General features: G+C 38.4%; 2 protein-coding genes and 2 pseudogenes across 10 annotated transcripts; all 4 read left to right on the plus strand.

The window, feature by feature from the left end:
- The first annotated feature begins 7,862 nt into the window (after positions 1 to 7,862).
- LOC115729112 lies at positions 7,863 to 11,205 on the plus strand. 5 transcript variants are annotated; one of them, XM_048271650.1, is made up of 3 exons: positions 8,005 to 8,059; positions 10,250 to 10,327; positions 10,518 to 11,205. In XM_048271650.1, the coding sequence occupies exon 3, from the start codon at positions 10,561 to 10,563 to the stop codon at positions 11,044 to 11,046; it is 486 nt and encodes a 161-aa protein (XP_048127607.1). In that variant the 5' UTR covers positions 8,005 to 8,059; positions 10,250 to 10,327; positions 10,518 to 10,560; the 3' UTR covers positions 11,047 to 11,205. The 5 variants fall into 5 exon arrangements, with proteins under 5 accessions (XP_048127610.1, XP_048127609.1, XP_048127607.1 ...); XM_048271653.1 differs by lacking the exon at positions 10,250 to 10,327 and having other exon boundaries at positions 7,863 to 8,059; positions 10,558 to 11,205; XM_048271652.1 differs by lacking the exon at positions 10,250 to 10,327 and having other exon boundaries at positions 7,864 to 8,059.
- LOC115729090 lies at positions 8,066 to 10,324 on the plus strand (annotated as a pseudogene).
- A 770-nt stretch (positions 11,206 to 11,975) lies between the features above and the next one.
- LOC115729101 lies at positions 11,976 to 13,205 on the plus strand (annotated as a pseudogene).
- Positions 13,206 to 19,332: 6,127 nt separating this feature from the next.
- LOC115731908 (probable receptor-like protein kinase At2g42960) lies at positions 19,333 to 23,447 on the plus strand. 5 transcript variants are annotated; one of them, XM_030662594.2, is made up of 8 exons: positions 19,333 to 19,943; positions 20,415 to 21,147; positions 21,237 to 21,341; positions 21,555 to 21,677; positions 21,913 to 22,083; positions 22,185 to 22,314; positions 22,507 to 22,716; positions 22,813 to 23,447. In XM_030662594.2, the coding sequence occupies exons 2-8, from the start codon at positions 20,492 to 20,494 to the stop codon at positions 22,939 to 22,941; spliced, it is 1,524 nt and encodes a 507-aa protein (XP_030518454.2). In that variant the 5' UTR covers positions 19,333 to 19,943; positions 20,415 to 20,491; the 3' UTR covers positions 22,942 to 23,447. The 5 variants fall into 5 exon arrangements, with proteins under 5 accessions (XP_030518454.2, XP_030518444.2, XP_048127605.1 ...); XM_030662584.2 differs by having other exon boundaries at positions 20,438 to 21,147; XM_048271648.1 differs by having other exon boundaries at positions 19,333 to 19,819; positions 20,438 to 21,147.
- The last annotated feature ends 617 nt before the right edge of the window (positions 23,448 to 24,064 follow it).

Below are 24,064 nucleotides of genomic sequence, written 5' to 3' on the forward strand. Positions count from 1 at the left end.
GGAATACTTTTCATTTGCTCTCGTTCCAATTCACTTCTCGGACATTGCATAAGGCTAAATTTGTCCCCTTTTTGAATTGAAATTATTCCCGCTGAACATTTGTCCATATTAAATCTCTCTAGAATTTTACTAATATAGGCCTTTTGAAACAACCCTAACAATCCTTATGATTTATCACAGAATATTTCTATTCCTATCACATACGTTGCCTCACCCATATCTTTCATCTCAAAATTCTTGGAGAGAAATTTCTTGGTTTCATTTAATAAACCAAGATCATTAGTAGCAAGCAAAATGTCATTAACACACGGAACTAGAAAGATAAATTTTCTCCCATTGACCTTCATATATATACACCAATCAACGGTGTTTTCCTTGAACCCAAAAGAGGTTATGGTGTCATTGAACTTGAGATACTATTGTCGGGAAGCTTGTTTAAGTCCATATATTGACTTCTTTAATTTATACACCATGTGTTCCTTTCCTTTAATTGAAAAGCCTTTAGGGTGGTCCATATAAACCTTTTTCTCTAAATTTCCATTAAGAAAGACAGTTTTTACATCCATTTGGTGTAACTCTAAATCGTAATGAGCTACTAAAGCCAAAATGATTCTAAGTGAGTTTTTCTTAGAGACAGGTGAAAAAGTCTTCTTATAATCAATGTCCTCTCTCCGAGTAAAATCTTTAGTAACAAGTCTAGCCTTATATCATTCAACATTACCTTTTGAGTCGCGCTTGGTCTTAAAAACCCATTAACTCTTCTTTCATGGCATGAAACCACTTTGTAGAATCACTACATTCCATGACTTGTGAAAACGAACCTGGATCATTACCAATTCTTAAGTCAATTTCTGACTTTTTGTAGATAAATCACATAGTCATCAGAAATTAGGGGTGTCAAAATAAAACCGAAAAACCGAACCGAACCGTCAATCGAACCGAACCGAACCAAAAATTTCATGTATTTCGGTTCGGTACGGTTTCGATTTAGATAATGAAATAAAAAATTCTTCTTCTTTTTGGTTCGGGATACTTTGGCTTATTTGGTTCGGGATGCGGTTAACCGAACCGAGAAAGGCCCATCTTATCAATTTAACATTTACGTTACCTCTCTTCTTTTACACTCCCCGTCAGAAAAGCTTTCGTGAAACCCTAATCGGCCTCTCCTCTCGCATCCCGCCATCGAAGCCCCTCGAGCTCTACCGCACCTCAAGCACGTCAATTGGAGGAACGGCGACCTCAATCCCTACTCCATCTTCTGGGTCGATGAGCTGAGTATTGACGTTTGAGTAAAAGTCGAACGATAATTTGAGATTAGCTAGTGGGTTTCAACTCCCGAGGATGTTTTCCCGATTTTTGCATCGAAATTAGAGGATCGCCGACGTCTTTGAGTATTGCATTATGAATGAACATCGCATGTTTGAGAAAATGTTTACGTGAAATTGTGTACGCTCTTGCTCTGTTTTGTTAATCAGAGTCCGAGAGTTGAGTGTTTAGGTTTGAGTGAAAGTCGTAAGATAATTTTGGATTAGCTAGTGGGTTTAAACTTCTGAGGATGTGCTCTCGTTTTTTCAAATCGAAATTACTGGATCTCGTTGATATATCTGCGTGTTACACTATAAATGAACACCGCATGTTTGTGAAAATGCTTAAGTTGAGTTTCTCCCTGTCTAAGAAGGAAAACGAGTGAATAAGCTAGAAAAACTTAAAAAGAATGAACAAAAGAAATTTATAAAAAAAGGGGAAAAAGAGATATATAAAAATCATAAAAAATATTGGAAAATAGGATTAGTGCGACTATAGTAGAAATTGCATTTTTCCAAACATCTTTGACTCTATGTGTATTTGCTTTCTTTAGTAAATTAGGTTATATCTTAGTCAATCCCTAGCAATTTTATTCGGTTGAAAAGAAAAAAAAGGGATACATCTTAGTCATTGCACTTTATTTGCATTACTGAAAAAAACAGAGCAATGTAGCATGTTACGATCTCGTGTTCACTTATGCAGCCAATTGATGCCCTGGATTGGACGTTGTCTCATCAACAAGTGTGATATGAAATAAAATGGCACTAAAAAAAATTGATGATGATTGTTCAACCATAGTTCTTTGAGATTGAAAAACTTTCACTTTGCAAGAAAAGAATATTCTGTAAACATCTAGGAATCTGGGTAAATTCTTTTAGAAAAAGAAAAAAAATAAAAAGGGAAAAGGAAAACCGAAAAATAGAACCGTACCGAACCGAAAATTCAGTTCGGTTCGGTTCGGTGTGTATTTGGTTCGGGTTGCGATTCGATTCAGTTCATCCATTCACTATGATAGTTCGGTTCGGTTCGGTTATTTAAAAAAATCGAACCGAACCATACCGTTGACACCCCTATCAGAAATAGTTGACTTTTTGTCTCTTTGAGATCTTCTTAATGCTATTTCTGGTGGTTTAACTATAGTTGGTTCATTATTGACATGTTCATTACGGAATATTTGATCATTTATTTATTATTGTTTGGTTGAACAATAATATTAGAAACAACAATTTGAGAAGTTTTAGGTAAAAGAACCTCCACCCTAACTTCTTGAATGCAAGCATTACGCATTCTTTCACTCCCACCGATGTCGCCATTTTCAATGAATCTAGCGTTTCTAGATTCAACAATTCTCGTACTATGATTAGGACAGTAAAATCTATACCGATTGGATTTTTCTGCATAATCAATGAAATAACCACTAATCGTTCTAAAATCTAATTTCTTTTCATGTGGATTGTAAATACGTACTTCTGCTGGACAACCCCAAACATGTAGGTGTCGTAAACTAGGTTTCCTACCTATCCACAGTTCAAAAGGAGTCTTTGAAACCGCCTTACTAGGAACCCTGTTTAATAAGTACACAAAAGTCTTTATTGCGTACGTCCACATAGATAAGGGTAAAGATGAATAACTCATCATACTCCTAACCATTTTCATTAGAGTACGATTACGCCTTTCTGCTACACCATTTTGTTGTGGTGTAACCGATATTGTGTATTGAGCACAAATGTCATGTCTTTCAAGGAATTTAGCAAATGGACCCGGACATTGTCCGATTCATCATACTTTCCATAATATTCACCACCTTTGTCCAACCTTATTATTTTTACTTTTTTATCTAATTGTCTCTCAACATCTTTAACATACACCTTAAGTGCATTCACAGATTGAGATTTATCATGCAATAGATAAACGTAACCATAACGTGAAAAATCATCAATAAAAGTGATAAAATAACTTTCTCCACCAAAAGATGGAACATCAAAAGGACCATATATATCAGTGTGCATAATTTCAAGAAGCTCTGTGCTTCTTGTGACGCCTTTCTTAGTGTGTTTTGTTTGTTTATCTTTAATACAATCAATATACACTCCAAAGTCAGTAAAATCCAAATTTGGAAGAATTTCATTCTTTACTAATATGTGACCTAAATGTTTATGCCACAAGTAAGCAGAATTCTCATCAACTAAACTGCGTTTAGTGCCAACATTATGATGCAAGGTCATTATGGTCTCAACGAACACATTATCAAGTTTAAACTTGTGAAGACATCACATAAGATTCCGGTTCCAATAATATTCTCATTCTTAAATAAACTGAAAGATCCACAACCAAACTTGAAAGAAAAACCCGCTACATTAAGTTTTGGCAAAGAAACCAAATTGCGGGAGAACGTAGGTACATAAAGGATTTGAAACAAATCCAAATAATGCCCAGTATCTAAGACTAAACGATAAGTGCCAATGCTTTTAACTAGAGCTTTGTTTCTGTTTCCCGTGTACACATAGTTCTCATTTGGCTTTAGGGCTTAAATCGTAAGGAATCCATACATTGTATTGGAAACATGGGTGGTAGCACCCAAATCAATCCACAAAGTATTATGAGGAACTTCAGTAAAGCTTGATTTAAAACATACTAAAGCACAATGCTTACATTTCTTTTCGAACCAAACTTTACGCTTCAGACAATCTTTCTTCAAGTGTCCAATTTTATTACAAAAGTGACACTTAATAAGATTGTGTTCTTTCTTGTGGATTTGAGAAGCCTTAAAAGAGTCATTTAGGATGTGTAATCCTTTCTTCTTGATTTTTCTACCTTTCCCACTTTTCCACTTGAAATTCTTTTCAAGCTCTTGATAACTTAAGAGATGAACTGAATGAGCCTTTTGATTATTTATCCTTGTTTCCTCTTGAATAAGCATACTAGCCAATTCATTTACAATCCACTTATATTTTATAGTGTTGTAATTCATTTGAAATTGCCCATATTGCTCATGAGGCAATGAATTAAGAATGAACTGCACTCAAAAATACTCATCCACGTTCATTCCCAAAGTCCTTAACTTTGCTTCTAAGTTCGTCATCTCAAGTACATGCTCATGCATGGTACGTGAACCATCATATTTCATGGTGGCCAAAGTGCTCATCGGTGTACTAGCAAGTGACTTGTCGGCGGTTTGATAACGTTCTTCCACAAATTTCATAAATTCCTTAGCATTGTCGGTTTTGGGAAGAGAGGTCTTTAAGTTGTTTACTACTGTCATTCGCATAAACATCAAACTTAGTTTGTTCAATCTTTCCGAAGTTCGATGGAAAGATATTTCATCATTGCTACTTTCATCGTTAATGGCAGCTGGTTTCTCAACTTGAAGTGCTAAATCAAGATCCAAAACACCTAAGTGAAATTGGACTTGTTCACTCCAGTAAGAGAAATTCATTCTATTGAATAATTGAACAGACGAAGAGTGCGAATGCAGAGAAACGGGTATATATACCGCAAATATGTAAGAAATACTCATACATTAATGCTTTGAGAATATCACATTATCAGATTCAAATTAAAACAAAACATGTATATCGTAGTTCTCCTTTGGGAGATCCTATGATACACAAACATACTAACCACAATGATACTAATAACTTTTATTTGACAACTACGAACATATCTTATTAAAATTTATTTGCTATCTTTGGATATACAAATAAATCTAATAAGACATTTGAATTATCAACCATTATGTTCATGAATTATAAGAAATTAGTTAACATTTGGGTTAATCCCGAAGTTCTTATAATAAATGAACTTCAATATATCCATGATACTCATAAATATATTTAACATATCAATTTTATCATAGCATCAAATAATCATGGATAATTGAATAAAATAAAAATGAATTTAAAAACTCAAGAAACTTAAGATTTGGCCACTTTGGTGACTAACAAACTACTTAATTTTCAAGTTTTATTAAATTCAAGTGCCCAAGGGCAAAATCGTAAAATTCAACATTTAAGGGTAATATTATAAATTTACGTGTCAAGGGCAATATAGTGATTTTTATCGCAAAAAGACAAAATAGTGGCAAAACTGTAATTTGAAGAAAAGGACAAAACAGGAAAAAAGACAAAACAACAGAAAAGAACAAAATGGCAAAACTGTTATTTTGCCCTAGGCGTGTGCCAGGCACGCGCTAGAGACCCATGGGCGCATGTGGCACACGCGCCCTTTCTTCTTCACGCGAACAGACATATTTTTTGCGTCTGTTCGTGCTTTTCTCTGTCGGATTCCGCCGCGACTGCCATTGTTGGGTCTTCACCAATAGCCCATGTAAGAGAAAATTGAAATATGGGTCTCGAAGACCTCATCGGCATGACCACGTAGTGCCTTAAATCGGCAAAAATGATCAAATTTTTTTTTCCAGAATCAGACAAAAAATTCCTTGAGCGCAAACCCTAACCCCTGAAACTTTCTTCACTTAATTCGCCTCCGGCGATCACCATAATGCCGAATTGATTTAGGGCTTTTGACCTTCATGATGATGCGATCATACTGTACAAATTTCGGGTGGTGGGTGGCCGGAATTTGGCCAGAATCGGCGTTTTCTTTCAAGATCCAAAAATTTCTGCAATTTGTAATTCGTTGAAAATCCCATGAACATTCATCGATAAACATAAACATAAATTCGTCAAGCCTTTATCCATACGTATATATATATAACTCATATAATCGAAAAATCATGAGATCCTAAACTATCACTCTAATAAAGCGATTGAACATAAACTTCATTCGAAAATTAAATCATAGACGGATCTCCGATCTTCATGATTTTCACAATCAATAAGAATAAAGAAATACCTTTGTCCAAAGTAATTCTTGAAGAACGATCAATGCAAAAGGCAAAGACGTAGAAGAATCTGATTTCTCTCGCTTTGACCCTCTATTCTTTCACATTGTTTCTGATGGAGAGAGACAACCGTACGTTATGTAATTAACGTCTGTTAGTTAATAGGGTGGAGAGAGGACCGGACTTATTTTAAAAAGAAACGTTATCCAAAAAGTGGTGCTTCTTCAACAGGTGCCTTCCATCAAAGCACGTTAATTGCACATTTTCAATTGTATCTTTTCGTAACCAACATAAACTAATTATTATAACATGAAATAATTATTAAACTATTATTATAAATCATATGGACCACATTTATTTTACAAAGAACACAAATACACAAAGGACAGAGATATAGGTTCAAAATGCCGTCTGCCTAGGCTTTACTTGGAGAACATACAAGCTTAGATCTCTTGTATGCTTCGAAGGCTTGAAAAAGACTTCATGATGTATTTATGGAGTAATTTCGCCGCCTCTTGATGTTGCCGACTCATTATGAAGAAGAAAAAACAATAAAATTGTTGATCGAAGAGGCGAGCCAATCGGTTCTCCCTTACCTGAAAAATTGTAGGCATTCTTATCCATTTCATGTGGCTAAAAAATGTCTTATTTTGTCCAAAAACTCTTCTTTGGCGGTTAAGAAAGTAGGTATTATACGATTTGCAATTAATAGTTCGTTCAAAACCTGTATTAAATATTGTCTTCTTTAATCTTTACACTCATATTTTATTTCTTTCAAATTGTCTTCAATAAATTTCGGTCGCCCAGATTTTCCACAACAGCAATTTTCTCAAGATTGTCGAATAGCCATGTGCATGGATTTATTGATCATAACGTACCCTCCGAATTAGAGATGGCCAAAATGAACTGTAGGCCCGGAACCGGAATCGGCTCTCAAGGGCCGGTTCCGACCCGTTTTTTTTTTTAAAAAAAAAAAAAGGGAGGAGGCCCGGGGAAAAATAACCATTGAGCCTAGAAACCGGCGGTTTCGAACCGGAACCGACCACCTCTACTCCGAATCCCCCGTTGATTAAGATGATTAGATTTATTTATAAATAAGTTAAAAGCTCAAGAGTCATGTCCATGTAAGTTATATGTAAATGACTATTTATCAATGATAAGTCAATCCTTAAACCACCCAAAAAGCCATCGTATATTGTTGTTTAACTCTATTTACGGGTAATTTACTTGGTGTCATGAGCTCAAAATCGAATGAAATTTCGAGATTCACGTTATTAACTAAAATTGGCTTTTAAGAAATTATTTAAAAATTTGCCCAAAAAATATAAATATATATTTAAAAAAGTCATTGCAATTTTGTAAAAATTTAAGGTATCCATAGCGTATTTACTTTGGTATCATGAGTTCAAAGTCGAATGAAATTTTCAAGTTTCTGTTATTGACTAAAATCGGCTCTGGCAAAATTATTAAAAAAACTCATTGCACTTTTGTAATAATTAAGGCATTGATCGCATAATGTCTGTAACTAATTCCATGGGTAATTTTATTATATGCATATTTATTAATTACACGACGACATTAATTATGAAAATAAATAATTAAACATAAAAATTACTAAATATGCCGATGTCTAACATATGTTTCCTAATTTAGATAGGCGTCGTAAGTATCTTGCGCCGACCCCGTCATCTTTCCCTTACTCCGATCATCTGAGGCGCCGCCGCCGACCTCCATACGCGTTTTTCTATGCGCCACCGTCCTTGGAACACCTCCGTATTTCTTCATAGTTCTTGCGCCGCCGTTTCATCTGCGGCGAGAGGAATGGACTGCGCAAGAGGCGGCATCGCGAGGTGAGAGAAGCTTCGACTGACTCGGGCGCTCATCATCTGCTACGCTGTGTGGGCCGTCTCGGTACGCACTTTAGCAGTCTCTGCTACTTTTCTTTTCTCTTTTTTCTCCTGCTCTTGAATTTGTTTCGGATAGTTTTGTGGGGTTTAAGGTTTGATGCGAGCATAGAACCCTAATTGAGGTAGTAGATCGAGAGCTTGTGGGTTCGAGACCATTGTGGTAGTGAAATCTATTTTGCCCGTTTTCGTTAAAACCTCTGCGACATTGATCGAGCCGAGAGATTCTGTGCAATCTCCCAGCGATCGTCACTCGCGCTCCACGTCTTGGCTTGGAGTTGATAGATGAAGAAGATGGGTGAACGAAAGGTGTTGAACAAATATTACCCACCAGATTTCGACCCTCCGGAGCTGCGTAGGTTTGGGAGGCTAAAAAATCAGCAGACTAAGGTTCGGATGATGCTTTCGATGAGCATCCGATGCAGCACTTGCGGAAATTACATCTACAAGGGGACCAAGTTCAATTCCAGGAAGGAGGTCCTCGTCTGAGAAGTATTTGGGGATGAAGATATTCGGATTATACTTCAAATGCACCAAGTGCTCTGCTGAGCTCACAATTAAAACCAATCCACAGAATTCAGATTACATTGTGGAGTTAGGGGTGACAAGAAATTTCGAGCCATGGCGTCAGCAAGACGAGTTGGTGGAGAATGAGAAAACGAAGAGTGAGGCTGAAGAGATGGCTGATGCGATGAAGTGCTTGGAGAATAAAACGCAGGATACCAAGAGAGAGATGGATATTCTTGCTGCACTTGATGAAATCAAATCAGTAAAGTCTAGACATGCACTGTGGACGTAGACAGAATGCTTGAGGTTCTACAAGTTACATCTACTGCAAAGGAAAAGAAGCTGGAGGAAGAGGATGAAGCGCTTCTCAAATCAATTGTATTCCATACCACCAAAGATTTCATCTGTACGATCAAAGATGAAGATTCTGAGGATGAGGAAGATCTGATTCCACTTTCTGCTAGTAATGACAAGACAGTGAACAATACTCTCAAGAAGAGAATACTTTCTGAGGAATTTTTGGACAAGCCAACAGATTCATTGATAAAAGCTACATCATCGATGCCAATTTTTGTGGTAAAGGAAGCTGCTCCAACCTACAACATTAGTGCTAAATTTGAAAAGCATAAACAGGATGGACCGGATAAGAATTGTGGGCTCAGCATTGGGCTACAGTCACTACTTCAAGACTATGGAAGTAGTGATGATCATGATTGAACTATGGTTTAGTTGCAAATGATACTATTTATTTTCTCACTGTAATGAGCAGAAATTTTTTTGATTCTAACTCTATTGTAATTTCTGACTGAAGAGAAATACATGCGAAGTGCTTTTTGATGGAATTCTTTTTTGGTCCAATCCAAAAATTTTAGCCGTAGAAAATTGCGTAGTTTAATATTTAAATATTTTAGCACTCCTCCTCACACATAGGATGAATTTAGGCCTAATTGGGAGGCAAATAGGGGATTTGGAAAGATTTGAACTCCTGCGGTATCGTGTAGAAAGTCTAACCCAAAAGTTTAAAATGTTAGATGAAGGCTAATATTTATATATTCTAACAATGTGTACGCAAAAATGCAAATATGCTCAAATACAAAAAAATATTTGAGCATAAAAGCTGGAAACTTGTTAATGGTAAATTCTAAAATGATGAATTTGAGTACATTCTTGAGCTGGATGCGTTAAATAAATGCATCCGGAATTTTTTTGCAAATATCCTAAGATTGGTGCAACTTATATCTTATAGCTCAGGGTAAAGAACAGGGAAAAAGGTATTTTGATTTCACCGGTCCTATGAAAAGTTCTAGTCCCATCTAGAGTTTGAGAGGTCTTTCAACTTGATAAATAGTAGGTATTTTCCTCTAATTGTCAACATCGAACACTCCTCTTAAAGAGTTTGGCTCAAATGGTTATACATTATGTCATTGATAGATGGAATTAGAGCTGAGGACTTTCGGCATGTTTATACAACTTAATGTTACTGTTGCGATGTTACTTGCCTTACAGACTGTACTGTTGAGCAATGTTACTTGGCTTACTGACCCGTTCAGTCTGTTGTATTGTGGTATCCTATTCTGCCATCTCTCTCTCTCTCTCTCTCTCTGGCCTTTATGTATGGTGCTCATTGCCATACCAGGCACGTTTTGCCTCACTGCGCATGCTGATGATACAATTCCGGCTTGTGTTGCAGATTTTTTGTCAGGGCAAGTCAAACATATTGGGAATCGAGCTGCTAGATATAGAATCCGAGACCTTGCTTTAATTTCGAAGATAAGTAAACAAAGGTACTTAATCCATATTTTATTCTGAAGCAGGCCCAGATGACCTGTCACAAGGTGTGTTGTACCCACCTTAGATTGTTTATTGTTCTGAATTGCAACACATATCTTCCTTATCGAGATGCAAATTTGTGCATATTGATTTAGAAATGTATTCATATCAATTTTTTGTTGATGCAGCAAGTCTGATCACCAAAGTAGTGATACATTGAAAGTGCAGGGGATGGCACTGCCTCGTAACCCGCAGCAGTTGGAAAGTAAGCAGGGTCAAAGCGGGCAGATCCAAAGTGTAATTAGTGGAAGCTTGATAAAAAGTCTGACAGTCTTGGATGAATTCAAGTATGGATTTCCATCAAATGGCTTGTCAGTCGCCTCAAATAAGTGGTGGGGAAGTGGCAGTCTAGGAGATTTTGATTACATACATGCAACTGAAACTGGTAGAGAATGCAGAACGAAGTGCAAAGATGTGGCAGATGATGGTTCCAGTGATGAAAAGAAACCTGAAGGTGAGAAAGAGAACAGGGATTCCACTCTCCAGGGGTCTAGTTTGCTGATGGCTGTGAGGAAAAGAGCCCTTGACGAAGGACGAGAGGCACTCAAGCTGGGTGTTTTTAGGAGCCACCATGCTCGTAAGATAGGCAAGACAGAGAAATCACTGATGCTTAACATTTTTCAATCTTCACTGCCAAAGGGATGGATGGATGATTAAGTTGAATCAGAGGGATGCTATAAAAACTGTAGTGCAAGTGATTGGCTTCTTAATTACCGCAGTGGGAGATAAAATGCTCGAATGAAATGTTGCTCATTTGTCTCTAATTGTCTGACTCTTGAATGTTGAGGTATTCCACTCACTATGATGTTCTTTTCATCTGTCTTTGTTGCTTCTGTTGGTTTTTTCATTTGTTGAGCGGCAAGAGAAGGAGATTGATAATGCTGGAATGGCATTTGCATTTCTCAATTTCAGATGGCATGCATAAGTCAGCCAATGCCATCTCCTTCTAAGATTCACATGTTTGCACAGCACAAAGGCGTGCTCGTGCTAGTAGTCCTGTCCCGCGGGCAGCATATCTAGGAGTTCCTAGGTTTTGTTGATGGATTAGCATAAGATATGCAACCTGAGCCAGGACACTCTTTATCCAAGACATTATCGGCGTTGATGGCTACGCACCTCATGAGATGAGAGGAAAGCACACTACCTGCTATATCGTTTCAATGCTTGGGATCATGACTTTTGCTATGGATGCAAAATCATAAGCCTCATTTAAACCCAAAAACTTACATGTGAAGTTGAACGATGCTTTTCCTGATTGATGCCATCTTTTTTCACGGTCCTTTCAGTTGATTGACTTGTGAGATATATCACTTGGTAATTGTGGCAATTTAATAGACAGTAGACATAAAGATAAAGAAGAAGACTGAGCTCAGCCTCTTACCGGAGATGGTTAAAACAGTTAACGGCTACACGTTCTAGGAGTTATGTACATAGGCACGTATCAGTTTCCCTGAAGTATGATGACAGATTCTCGCTCTAAAAACTGATTCCATGTAAGAAATCTTTCATTCTCCTAAACTGGCTCTGTTCTCTGGGCTATCCATTCCGGGTATTGACGTGGGTGATTCCTGTTGGGATAAGAAGAAACTACCAAGCTGATTGGTGGAGAAGAGAAGGCCAACTGGAGAGATGTAAAGCAAAATCACGCACATCAATATCGCCAATGAGAAATCAGATAGGGATATCTAAGAAGATAAAGACCTGGCCCGTCTTATATAAATACCCCAACAACATTCCTCATCTCCAAGCAAACCTGAAAGCCAAAACTCATCTCCCAACATTGTGAACCCCCTGGCTGCCTCTGCAATGGCTTTGTCCTCTCCTTTGCTTGCTGGCCGAGCCGTGAAGCTTGCACCCTCTGCTTCGGACCTTCTCGGCGAAGGATGAGTTAGCATGCGCAAAACCGTGGCCAAACCGAAGCCCGTCGCCTCCTATAGCCCGTGGTATGGGCCGGACCGCGTCAAGTACTTGGGCTGGCCAGTTCTCTGGGGAGGCGCCATCCTACCTCACTGGTGAATTTCCTGGAGACTACGGATGGGATACTGCAGGCCTGTCGGCTGACCAAGAGACCTTTGCCAAGAACCACGAGCTTGAGGTCATCCAGGCTAGGTGGGCCATGCTCGGCGCCCTCAGGTGCGTCTTCCCCGAGCTCTTGTCCTGCAACGGGGTCAAGTTTGGTGAGGTGGTTTGGTTTAAGGCCAGTGCACAGATATTTAGTGAGGGCGGGTTGGACTACTTGGGGAACCCGAGCCTAATCCACGCACAGAGCATCTTGGCCATCTGGGCACACAGGTGATCCTGATGGGTGCGGTGGAAGGATACAGGGTTGCTGGGGGCCCGCTAGGAGAGGTGACCGACCCCATCCACCCCGGCGGGAGTTTTGACCCGCTGGGCCTCGCGGACGATCCCAAGGCTTTTGCGAAGCTGAAGGTGAAGGAGATCAAGAATGGGAGGTTGGCCATGTTCTCCATGTTTGGGTTCTTTGTCCAGGCCATCGTGACAGGGAAAGGCCCCCGGAGAACCTGGCGGATCACCTTGCTGACCCTGTCAACAAAAATGCCTGGGCTTTTGCCACCAACTTTGTGCCTGGAAAGTGAAGCCTGCGATATAGATTAACACGGTGAAAATGAGTGGGATATGGGGTGATGGAATTACATCTGTTTTAAACTTTTTGAATGGTGATTGAATTTGAGATAGTTCTTTAAAAATCTCAGTGGACAGTGGCCAAAATCTTCAATGCCCCTGGCAATAGTTTCACTCTTGAATCTTGAAAATCAAACCGGAGTTATCGATACTTTTTACAAGAAAGTATTAATTCCCATAGAAATGGTAAATCCAAAGGATTCCGAACACTAGACATCTTCATCAAATGAGTATATGGTTAATCATGAAATAAAAGGAGATTTTGCCTGCACAAAAAATAGACGTTAATAACAGCAGACTGCATTAGCAAATCTATGCAGAAAACTTTATGCAAGTCACAAGTTTATCTTCATCAAATGAGAGAGCTTGGGCTCAAACTGTTAAGAGTTCCTCCCCTGAATGGACCCGGATTTTATCTGTAGTTCTTTATGAAGTATTAATTCCCATAGAAATGGTAAATCTAAAAGACTACGAGTACTTGCCATCTTCACTATTTTGAGCGTGATTACAATGACAAGGAAGGACTGTACTAACTCTAATGTTTGCTTCTCAATTGCCTTCCCTCCTTCACTGTCTTTTGAAAGGACATAATTCTTCTGCTAGCATGGGTTGGATTGTATTTGCCTTGTCAGTTTCTGGAAGGACGTAAGTTTCTTTGCCCTCTTCGCGGATGATCATTTCTCAGAATTTACCTTCTCACTTCCTTGCTGGGGGACTGATTTCCCTCCCGAGCTAGAAGATCTTCTTGTTTCTTTTAAAAAGAGTAACTTAAGAACATCAGTTAATTTTAAATTATCGACGTACATTGAATGAGAGAAGAAGTTTTTAGTACGCTTGATGTATGCAGGTAAAGCGCACGTCTTGGTGGAGTAGCCTCCTCATATTTAGAGCACTGTGGATGATCTAATTGTTCAAAGAATCTGGTCTACTTAAACCAAGCCACTTGTTTCAGCATGAAATTGATCATCGGCTCGAGAAAGCACTTGGGTCTGATCTTTTAGATTGGCTCAGTCTAACAGCAGCCTGAGCTTGCTTGTGATCAGTCTGCTGTCAAGAGAGTTTTTCGTGGAACAGGCTTGCTCGTCCTCCTCGTTTAAGATTCTTGCATAGTCTCTCAGACTGACCTAAGAATACAAACCTGTGTCTTATCTAATTGTCTCCTGTATCTGAAATAGAGGTATTGCAGTAACAAATGCTAATTAGTTGAGTGATCTAAGAATGACGAACATTCATTGAGAGAGAGAGAGAGAGAGAGAGGTCATTACAATTTTATATGTTCTTTTTGTCTTGATCCCTTCTAGTTTTTGAAGATACAGTAAGAGAAGACAATGGTGGAAATCATGCCTCCATGTTCTCGCTAATTCATGAGACAGATCTGTGAAACCTTTTAAGACGTGTTAAAAAAACTCTCCTATTACCCTAACACTACAAGCCATTCCTAACTGTCCCCACACAAAGAATCTTCCCCTTTAAAAAATAAGAAAAACTAAACCCCCTTTCTTAATTAGCCTAATTTTGCCCTTGCAAAGACAATATTTTACTGCATATCTCATATACCAGTCACCATCATCATCATCAACTCGAGTGATTACGATCTGTTATAATGACAATTAACAACTAACCCTTTTAGATAATGGTGTGGGTGTGGTGGGGGAACTTTGGAATGACACTCTCAGACCACCTGTTGCAAAGCATGTAATGTTGGAGCATCTCATTGGACCATCAAAACCAGACACTGAGAAACCAACAGAACAACAAATTCCTACCAAAGCATATTATAATGCCTGAAAGATCTAGTTGTTTCTCTTTGGAGTCATCCTGATGACACCCTCAAAGTGAGAAACAGAATGAAGAAGGCCAATTATAGAAACAGCATCACATTCGTTCAGGAAAGAGAATGAACTAAGCTAGCAATATTTTAATGGTAGCTGAACCACCAACTTGGAAGCATTATGTAATTTTGTGTAGATGAGTGTGTGCAAGTGACCATATGAGGAACAGAAAAAGCCTTGTCCTTTTGAGTGTTTCTTAGATTAACGGGCGTTGGATGCTCTCTGAGAATTCCAGTCTAACCCTATCTATTATCTGTCAAACCAGTTTACTGAGAGAATGATGATGCTTACAGAATCATTTCCTTCAATTCCAGATCATTCTTTTATCTCTCAAATATCTCAGTACAGCTGTGCATTCTCTCTCTCTCTCTCTCTCTCTCTCTCCATTCAAAGGAACTCAAAACACAAATTCATTGTTTTGACTATGCCGTTCTCTACATCCATTATGCTAAAGGAGTAGATATCTGTTGTTGATTCCCAGTGTATATGCAAGGAACTTGAAGTACTCTCTGTCCATAAGAGTTACAGCCTATTCATAGGATCAAGTAACGTTTTTTTCATAATAAACTTCTACAGAAAGTGCGACTGCTTGAAACTTCTACTTGGTTATGTTAAGCATTATATTACAAAATAATTCATCCACTATAAAACATTTGGGAAAGAGTAATGTGAATACTGTGATTAACCTATGTGACCGATAGAGGCCACCATCTATGACTAGACATCTTATAAAAGGAGTCACATACACATGCAACGCATAATTAATATAATTTTTTTTTGTCAGAAATAATTTTATAGCATTTTGAAAATAAAGAAATTTCATTCCTTCCCACTCACAATCAAAAGTCCAGGTAAGATCAATTAATACTTCCTCAGCAAAGAACTAATGGGTCCTTTTGGTTTTGGACATGCATGATTGTTGCGTAAATAACGTTGTTCACTTTATCTTAGGCCGAGACAAACTTTATAGAAGAAATATAAATAAATTGAAGTAATAGTCTTGAATATTGTCCCTTTTCCAAACCTTTTTGTCCATGAAGTGCGAATTAAAATTCCAATAACACCTTGTCAAGGTCTCTTTTCTAGGTGATTTTCGTATCGACCAAACAATCTCATAAACAAATATATATACCTTTTGAATTTCACTAAATAGATCAGCTCAACTGGCCATGAAAAACCCAAACAAAGTGAAATTTCCGGGGTTATTAAGTGAACAAATTAATTAGTTAATTAACTTAAATTGTAATTTGGAATAAAGGTGCCGTTTATGTGAACGAAGTGCATATATCATCAGTCATCTGTTTAAGAAGATGTTGTACTGGTAATTGCTGTTGAAAGCACAGCTCACAATGCCACTTAAACAAAATTGTCACACATCATTAATGATTTTACTATAGTTGTACAAGAATTAGCGTATTGGAAACATCAAACTTTCTTTATTGTGTTATTAAATGTCTCAAAAACACTGGTTAACAATTTTTTTTTTCAAAACTACTCTCTCAAGTCTTGGTTCGTTTTAGGGCGGACTAATATTTCAAAGGCAATCCATTTTTACAATCCGGATCAGCCGGAGATGTGCTTTTAAAATGGGCCTATTTGGTGTAGAGCATATGAACAAGGAAGATCACTAGATTTTTAAGTTATCAAACGGAAAATGGCACAAATTCAATACAAGGACTTTTTCTCGTGATATGTTGTGCAAACGATATTTTAAAATCGAACACTCTCATACTAAGCACGTTCAAATAGTGGGTTCATTAACATTTCCTCGAGAAAATCCAACTCAAATTGATACCTCTCAAATCTTTTAATTGTTATTAAGGGGTTAACACTAGAGAGTGAATGCTTATTTGCTAATTACTTAATCATTTCCTGACTTCCAATTCACGTGAAAGTAGGGTCTTTAGGAGCTACAAATTATGTGAAATTTGCTTGCTTAGTCCACAACAAAAATCTACAATGTCTCAATCAGATAACATCTTTGCCTATCCTACCAAATGGGACCATATAAATGGTGCCAGAACAGCTGCTGCTTGCTTATGTTAGGCAACAAATTGGCAGCTTTCCAGTGGCATATCATCTTGCAAATCCCATAATTAAGATAATACTTACTAAACAAAAGAAAAGGGATTATAAAAAATAACGAAAATAGAGGAAAATTGGAAAGAATTTCTTTGTTGTGATGCAAAAGTTATGCTTCAGACAAAAGCCAAACCCTCCTTCACTCTCCCTTAATTGGTGGCTTTTTCAATTCTCTCCTTTTCACTTTATTTTTTGAAAAGATTAAAAAAAGGGAATAGTAATAATGATAACCAACAAAGGCACGTCTTTTCTTAGTTTAAATTTATATTAAAAAGGTTGGGTTTAGCTTTTAATTAAAGCTTAGGATGGGTAGGTTTAGTCAAATTGTCCTTGACATGATTATCCCTAAACAACCGTTGGGCCAAAATTGTAAATTACGAAGGCCATCACTATCAGAAGTCATGCACTGTGAACACTAATTTTATATCGGGAGACTTGGTCAAATCTTCTAATGAAGGGAAACCATCCATGGATCATCATGTTGAATTTCATGCAAGAAAAGGAATATTAAAAAAATTAAAAATAGAAGAGGAAAAAAAGGAAAAATTATATTGAGTGTGACAGTGTGCTATCGTTAATTCATGATTAGCACCGCTCTCTTTTCTAGATGCATGTTTACTTTTATCTAGATATACTTTTCAAGCGAAAAATGACATTTCGTGAATTGTGCAGATTAACTACGTGGAAATTGGCTCAATTTGTAAAGGAGCCGACATGTTCTACTTGTAGATTGGACACATTATGCCGGTTCAATTCACCAAATCGAACTGTAATTCTAGTCTTATCTCGACTGTGAGAGGTTAATAGGCCAACATCAAGTGATTTGTATGTTTGGTTCATCGCTCAATCTGCAATCTGTATCTTACACGAATCATAGTGTGAATGATGTATTTCACATATTAGGAATGTACCTAGTCGGGTGGACCTTTCTTGATATAGAAAATGAAAGCTACGCAAAATTAGTAAATGCGAGCATAAAAAAAAAAGCGAAAAAATTTGGATTTTTTCTATAATCACGTTGAGGACAAAAGGATAGAGAAATTAAAGATTTGCGGATGATATAGTGATATTGCTTAAATGGAAGCAAACATGCATTCCAAGGCAAATAGTGATGGAAAGCCTGCAAGTGACAGCACAGGTTATCTTTTGTCAAATTTTAAACTTTTTTTTTTTTACCAAATAGTCATTTTTACAAACAAAAAAATAAAAATAAAAAACACTTTTAAATGTGGATTAAAATATGGGTTCTTGACTTTTTTCCCACCTCTATTTACTGTAGAGAATACTTTTAATTACAGCACATTATAATGCACGAGAACTATAAAATAATCTTTCCAACACTATTAGATATAAAAATCACAAAACATATCAGAACAGTTAACTCTTTTGTTGAACTTCACTCATGGAAATCTACGATAAGCAATAGTAATCATATACAACAAAACTAGTCAAATATAATACTTCAATCATTTTAATATCCCTAAAAGTTCAAACTTTCCATTTCCGTATCATAATAAACTACGATATTTCGAAATCAATTATGTGATGATCGCCTCTACAATATACATTCGATTATCAAATATATAAAATGCGATGACTAATATGGATTTTAGTGTGTAGAAGGAGCAGAAATGGGCATTATTTCGGCTTTTTGGCGGTGCGCCAAATCCCATACGGTCGGAATTAGAATGGAAGCCGAAGTGACGATTCTAAAGCCGCCCCTTGCTTAGCAAACACGACTACATTATTGATTTACTAATACAAAGTATATACATATAAAAGAGTTGTTTGCTTGTCACGAGATTACAAGTTTATTTCACATCTCGAATGAATTTGAAAAGCGTGTTGTGTATTCTAGTCATGGCATATCTCATGCGGAGAGACTTGCCGATTGCTGATGTCTTGGTGGAGGTGCGGTCGCGGATCGCTAATCATAAATTTTAGAATCGCGAGTGGTGTGGGATGTTTATATTTAGAGTAAATATTTCATTGCATGAGATTTTATGGTAATGTCATTAAGAGTCATTAGTGCTGATTGTCTGTTCTTTTACTGGTAAAAGAAACAAAATCATTATCTGTTGGATAAGGCTCGTTAATTTGGAAGACAAAGCGTGAAAATTTCTTTTTTTTTTCCCCTCAATTCAAAGTGTCAATTTTGTAACAACTCAACCCAAAAAAATAAAGTGTCAATTTCAATTGTCTGCACTTTCAAAGCGTCAATTTCTCTCTCTCTCTCTCTCTCCGTGTGACCTGAAAAAAAAAAAAAAGGAAAGAAGAAAAAACAAGGAGGCGCTGGCTCGTCCTGCTACTAGTTCCCTTTCCTTCCGGTTGGGTTGACTCCCTCTCTCTCACACACGCATACATCTTCATCTCATTTTCCTCTATTCTCTCTCTTTCTCTCTCTCTCTCTCTCTCTGATTTCTTTACCTTTGTAGCCATCACACCAGCAATAAATTCCTGTTCTGTTCACCTCTTTCCTTTTCTTCTTGCTTTCCCTTTACTCTCTCTCTCTCTCTCTCGTTTCCTCCATTGCAAACCAAGCTTTCAGTCATTTCCAGCTCTCTGATAGGAGGCCCTTATCTCTCTCCCTCTCTCACAAACTTTACACACACCAACCCCATTTCCACCCACCTCATGCTTTTCCTTTCTTCCCTAAAAAATTTCCCATCTCACCACTCTACACTCACTCTCTGTCTCATAATTTTGCCTTCAAGATTAGATTTTTGTTCTGGGGCCTTCCGTTGCCACTTACCCTTGCCCCATTCTTGTGAATACTCTCTTTTTTGGCCCACTTGAGTTGAGGGGACTCTATCCTGCTGCTTCCAAACTACTCCTCCTGCTGCAACATTGCTCAATTGGGTCTGTGATTTCAGGTCTTCACATAAGACGTATCATATCTATGTGCTCATTGAATCTCCGTTTTGGTTACAAAAAAGCGGACTTTGTTTTTGCCCTTCGAGGAGGAAGATCAAGGGGTTAGTTCAGATCACATCCAAGGTATTTGCTTTTTCCCCTTTGAATCGCTTCACCTTCTCAAATGGTTTCCCATTTTTTTCGTTTTCATTCATGGTATCTTACTTGGATCATAAGCGATGCCTTGCTGTATTTATTCCTTCTTCTCTCAATGATTTAGACTTACCATGTATTGCTTTCTCTCTCTCTCTCTCTCTCTCTCTCTCTCTCTCTCTCTTATTTTGGGTTTGCATTCGATCCTTTTTAACCGACTTTTGCAACGCCCTTTGCTTTTCCATGAATATGAGATGTATTGTCACCGCACGCTTCTTCTTTCGGTGTTAAATGCCTGAAAACGGTTTCTTACTTATCAGGTTCTTTCCTTCCGTTTCATTTTGCCTTTTACTCTGTGTTGGTCAAGTGTGAATTTGACTTCTTTATTGCAAATGAGAGCTGGGGAGCTTGTTGAACCATATGATGTTAAAGCCTGTTTGTCGTGCCAATCACCTAATGCAGCAAATTGTTTCATTCTGTGGCAGAGGAAGAAAAACAACCGAGCAGTTTCTAGAACATCTAGCATTGGGGCATCAGAGATGTCATCTCGGGGTTCTTTGAACTCGAAATTGTCGGAAACTTTTCTGGGTGTGAAGTTATGGGTTTGGATTGGCATCTGTGTATGCGCATTCATAGTTTTGATTCTCTGCGCCTTATGTATCTGGGTCACATTGCGGAGAAAATCGAAAAGGAAGGACGTGTTTTCCCTTTCGCAGATACCGAACGAATCAAAGGATATCAGAGTCGACAGAGTGGGTGGCCCGAATTTCCCTAATCACCCAGAAAATGCATCCCTTGCAGTTAACGACAAATCGGTCGGGAAGAACTCGGAGAAGATGCTCGTCCACTTGGCCACAAGCAAATCGAGCGATCCGGATAACCTGAGTCAGTGCAGTTCTGTTTACAACCCAGAGAGGGGATTTAGTTCGCAATCAGGAGAAGAAGGAAGCTCTGGCAATGTTCGAAAAAATCCATCATTGCCTTACACTGGACTTGTTACCGCCTCTCCTCTAATTGGCTTACCTGAAATTTCGCACCTTGGATGGGGTCACTGGTTTACTCTCAGGGATCTAGAGCTTGCGACTAATCGTTTTTCGCCACATAATGTGCTTGGCGAGGGTGGTTATGGAGTTGTTTATAGGGGCAAACTTATTAATGGAACTGAGGTAGCTGTCAAAAAGCTTCTGAATAATTTGTAAGTTTACTTCCAGTTAGATTACCTGCAATTTCTCAATTTTAATCTGAAGACATTTCATCAACTTTACTATGATGTGGATATAACAGAGGACAAGCTGAAAAAGAATTCAGGGTCGAAGTGGAAGCAATTGGTCATGTTCGACATAAAAATCTTGTACGACTATTGGGATATTGTATTGAAGGAGTTCACAGGCAAGATTCATTTGCTATTCGCTGATGACGCTATTTCAATTTTATCTTTTCTCATTTTACTGCATGATGGAGATTGTTCTTAGTACTTACTGCTTGTGCCCAATACTTGATCTACTGTATCAGTGCATTATGGTATTGGGATTACCTTTATCTGATTGCTCGTGCTTCTAGTACTCATTTGGTGAAATCTCATTTGATGTGCCTATACTCCAGGATGCTTGTTTATGAGTATGTGAACAACGGAAACTTGGAACAATGGCTGCATGGAGCTATGAGTGAACATGGTGTCCTCACTTGGGAGGCCCGCATGAAGGTTATCCTCGGAACTGCCAAGGCGTAAGTACAGGATGCAAAATCATCTCTCTTCCACCAGTTTGTTTCATGGTTTAGGGCGCCTTTTTGCATTGTCCGCTGCAATGAGCACAAAGTTGATTTGTCAGTTGTCAGGATCATTGGTCCTCCATCAAGTTGCTCTAGTTTTCAACAATAATAGATACTTTTAACTCATTCTGTGTGCATAATAATGGCTAATATTTAGTGGAAGACTGAAAGAAGTTGTACTGCCTTTCAGGCTTGCATATTTGCACGAAGCAATAGAACCCAAGGTTGTTCACCGGGACATCAAGTCGAGCAACATTTTGATGGATGATGAATTCAATGCCAAGGTGTCTGACTTTGGATTGGCTAAGCTGTTGGGATCAGGAGAAAGTCACATTACGACCCGAGTGATGGGAACATTTGGGTATGTCTTGATCTTATCTTGTCTGCCTTGTCTAGTTTGCCCGTATGAGAGCACAGCAAGGGAATCGGTCTTTTGACCTCTACCTTCCATATGAATTACAGATATGTGGCTCCAGAGTATGCCAACACAGGAATGTTGAATGAGAAGAGCGACATTTACAGCTTCGGTGTTCTCTTGCTTGAAGTAATCACTGGAAGGGACCCAGTGGACTATGGTCGACCAGCTACAGAGGTACCGAATCTTCGGCAAAAATTTACTTGTGATATCTCTGCCAAAGCCCTCTCCCTTCTCTGATGCTGTACAAATCTGATAGACTTCATTGTGGTCTTGCCACTCCGATAGTTTCCGGTGATTGTCAAGTTAATGCAATAGCTCTCACAATCTTACCCATAAGCTCTTCAAATGCGCTACTGCTCGTGGCAGGTAAATCTCGTGGAGTGGCTGAAGGTGATGGTAGGTACCAGGAGAGCAGAAGAAGTCATGGACCCGGCCCTTGAAGTTAAACCAGCAACGCGTGCTTTGAAGCGTGCCCTGTTGGTTGCACTCAGATGTGTTGATCCTGAAGCAGATAAGAGACCAAAAATGACTCAGGTCGTGCGAATGTTCGAAGCTGACGAGTATCCGTTTCGCGAGGTGTGTAGTTTTTTTTTTTTTTTGAAATCATCTAATTGTCAACTGCATAAGTATTGCGGTCAGCATGGATATTGAGTCACTTGATTCTTTTCTCAGGATCGAAGAAACAGAAAGAGCCGCACAGCCAGCATGGACATCGAGTTGACAAAAGAAGCTCCTGGCTCAGTTGATGTAGAGAGCCAAGCTAATCCGGAGAGCCATAAGATCGAGATAACTCAGGCGTAGTGCTGACAATATGGAGTCCTAATTGCTTATTGACCCGGTTAGAGAGAAGCCTTCCGACACATGGATACATATAGATTGAAAAAAAACCCTTCTTTGCAGCCCTCGAGCTCCTCCTATACCCAATGTTGGAGATGGTTCATTCGGTTGATAGAGCTGAGATTTCTACTTTGGTTTTGTGGCTACTTCCTTCGACACAGTTATGGAATGATTGAAATATTTGCCCTCCAGACTCCAGAGAGAGAGAGAGCGAGAGAAAGAGAATGTACAGATGGCGACCGTAGTAATGCCTTTTTGTCGAAATTGTTCTTCTGGTTCTCGGACCATTACGGTTTCTTGGGCAATGGGGTAGCATCCAAGTCTGCTCATCGGCAAAGTATCAGCAATACATACATGTTTCCTCTTTCCCTATTACAGTGCACACGAGCCGATATCATCATTCGTATTTGGTCTTGACTTAGACAAAGATAGATTAGCACAAACAACGACATTCATGGCTTTTATCCTCTTCTCGTGATGGTGAAGCTTCCTGTTGATTCTGCTGCCCCTAGTCTTAATCCTGTTCTTTCTGATGCATCATCTTCTAGACGGATCCGATCGTAACATACGAAGAACTGCAAGTAAATTCCGAATCAGTTTGAGGCAAGCATAAAGCCTAAAAGGGTTATCATTATTCATCGTCTTGGCTCAATCTCTATCGGTCTTAAGCCACATCTTTCTCTGGACAGGCACGTTTCTTGAAACCAGAAGATTGAAAACGGCTCCAAACTCCTCCGTTTCCTTCCTTCTGGGCAGCCATGAATCGGGATTGGGATTGGGATTTGGATCGTCTTTAGTGACATGCGTGACATTACTTAAATCAGATTGTCCAAATAAAAATGAACGGCCTAATTTGAATCATGTCATGTGTTGAAAGGAAGGAAAAAATATGAATGGATAATTTTTTTGAGATTTAAAAAATTTTAAATCTCAAATGTAATTCAAATCAGACCATAAATTTTTATTTGGACTATCTGACTTGAATAAAATCACGCATGTCATGGAAATCTTAATATCAAAAGTCTGAATCCTGCAATCGCAGAAACGAAACGTGGCCGCAAAAGTTGAACTCATAAGGTGGGCCCGA

Source organism: Rhodamnia argentea, chromosome 10 (assembly GCF_020921035.1).
Source record: "Rhodamnia argentea isolate NSW1041297 chromosome 10, ASM2092103v1, whole genome shotgun sequence".
Taxonomy (NCBI): Eukaryota; Viridiplantae; Streptophyta; class Magnoliopsida; order Myrtales; family Myrtaceae; genus Rhodamnia; species Rhodamnia argentea.

Bases quoted from the DNA above. Each gene is read 5' to 3' on its own strand.
- LOC115731908 (XM_030662594.2), top strand. From the start codon at position 20,492: ATGTCATCTCGGGGTTCTTTGAACTCGAAATTGTCGGAAACTTTTCTG. The intron at 22,084-22,184 runs GTATGTCTTGAT...TATGAATTACAG, and splicing joins CGAGTGATGGGAACATTTGG to ATATGTGGCTCCAGAGTATG. The intron at 22,315-22,506 runs GTACCGAATCTT...TGCTCGTGGCAG, and splicing joins ATGGTCGACCAGCTACAGAG to GTAAATCTCGTGGAGTGGCT.
- LOC115729112 (XM_048271653.1), top strand. From the start codon at position 10,561: ATGGCACTGCCTCGTAACCCGCAGCAGTTGGAAAGTAAGCAGGGTCAA.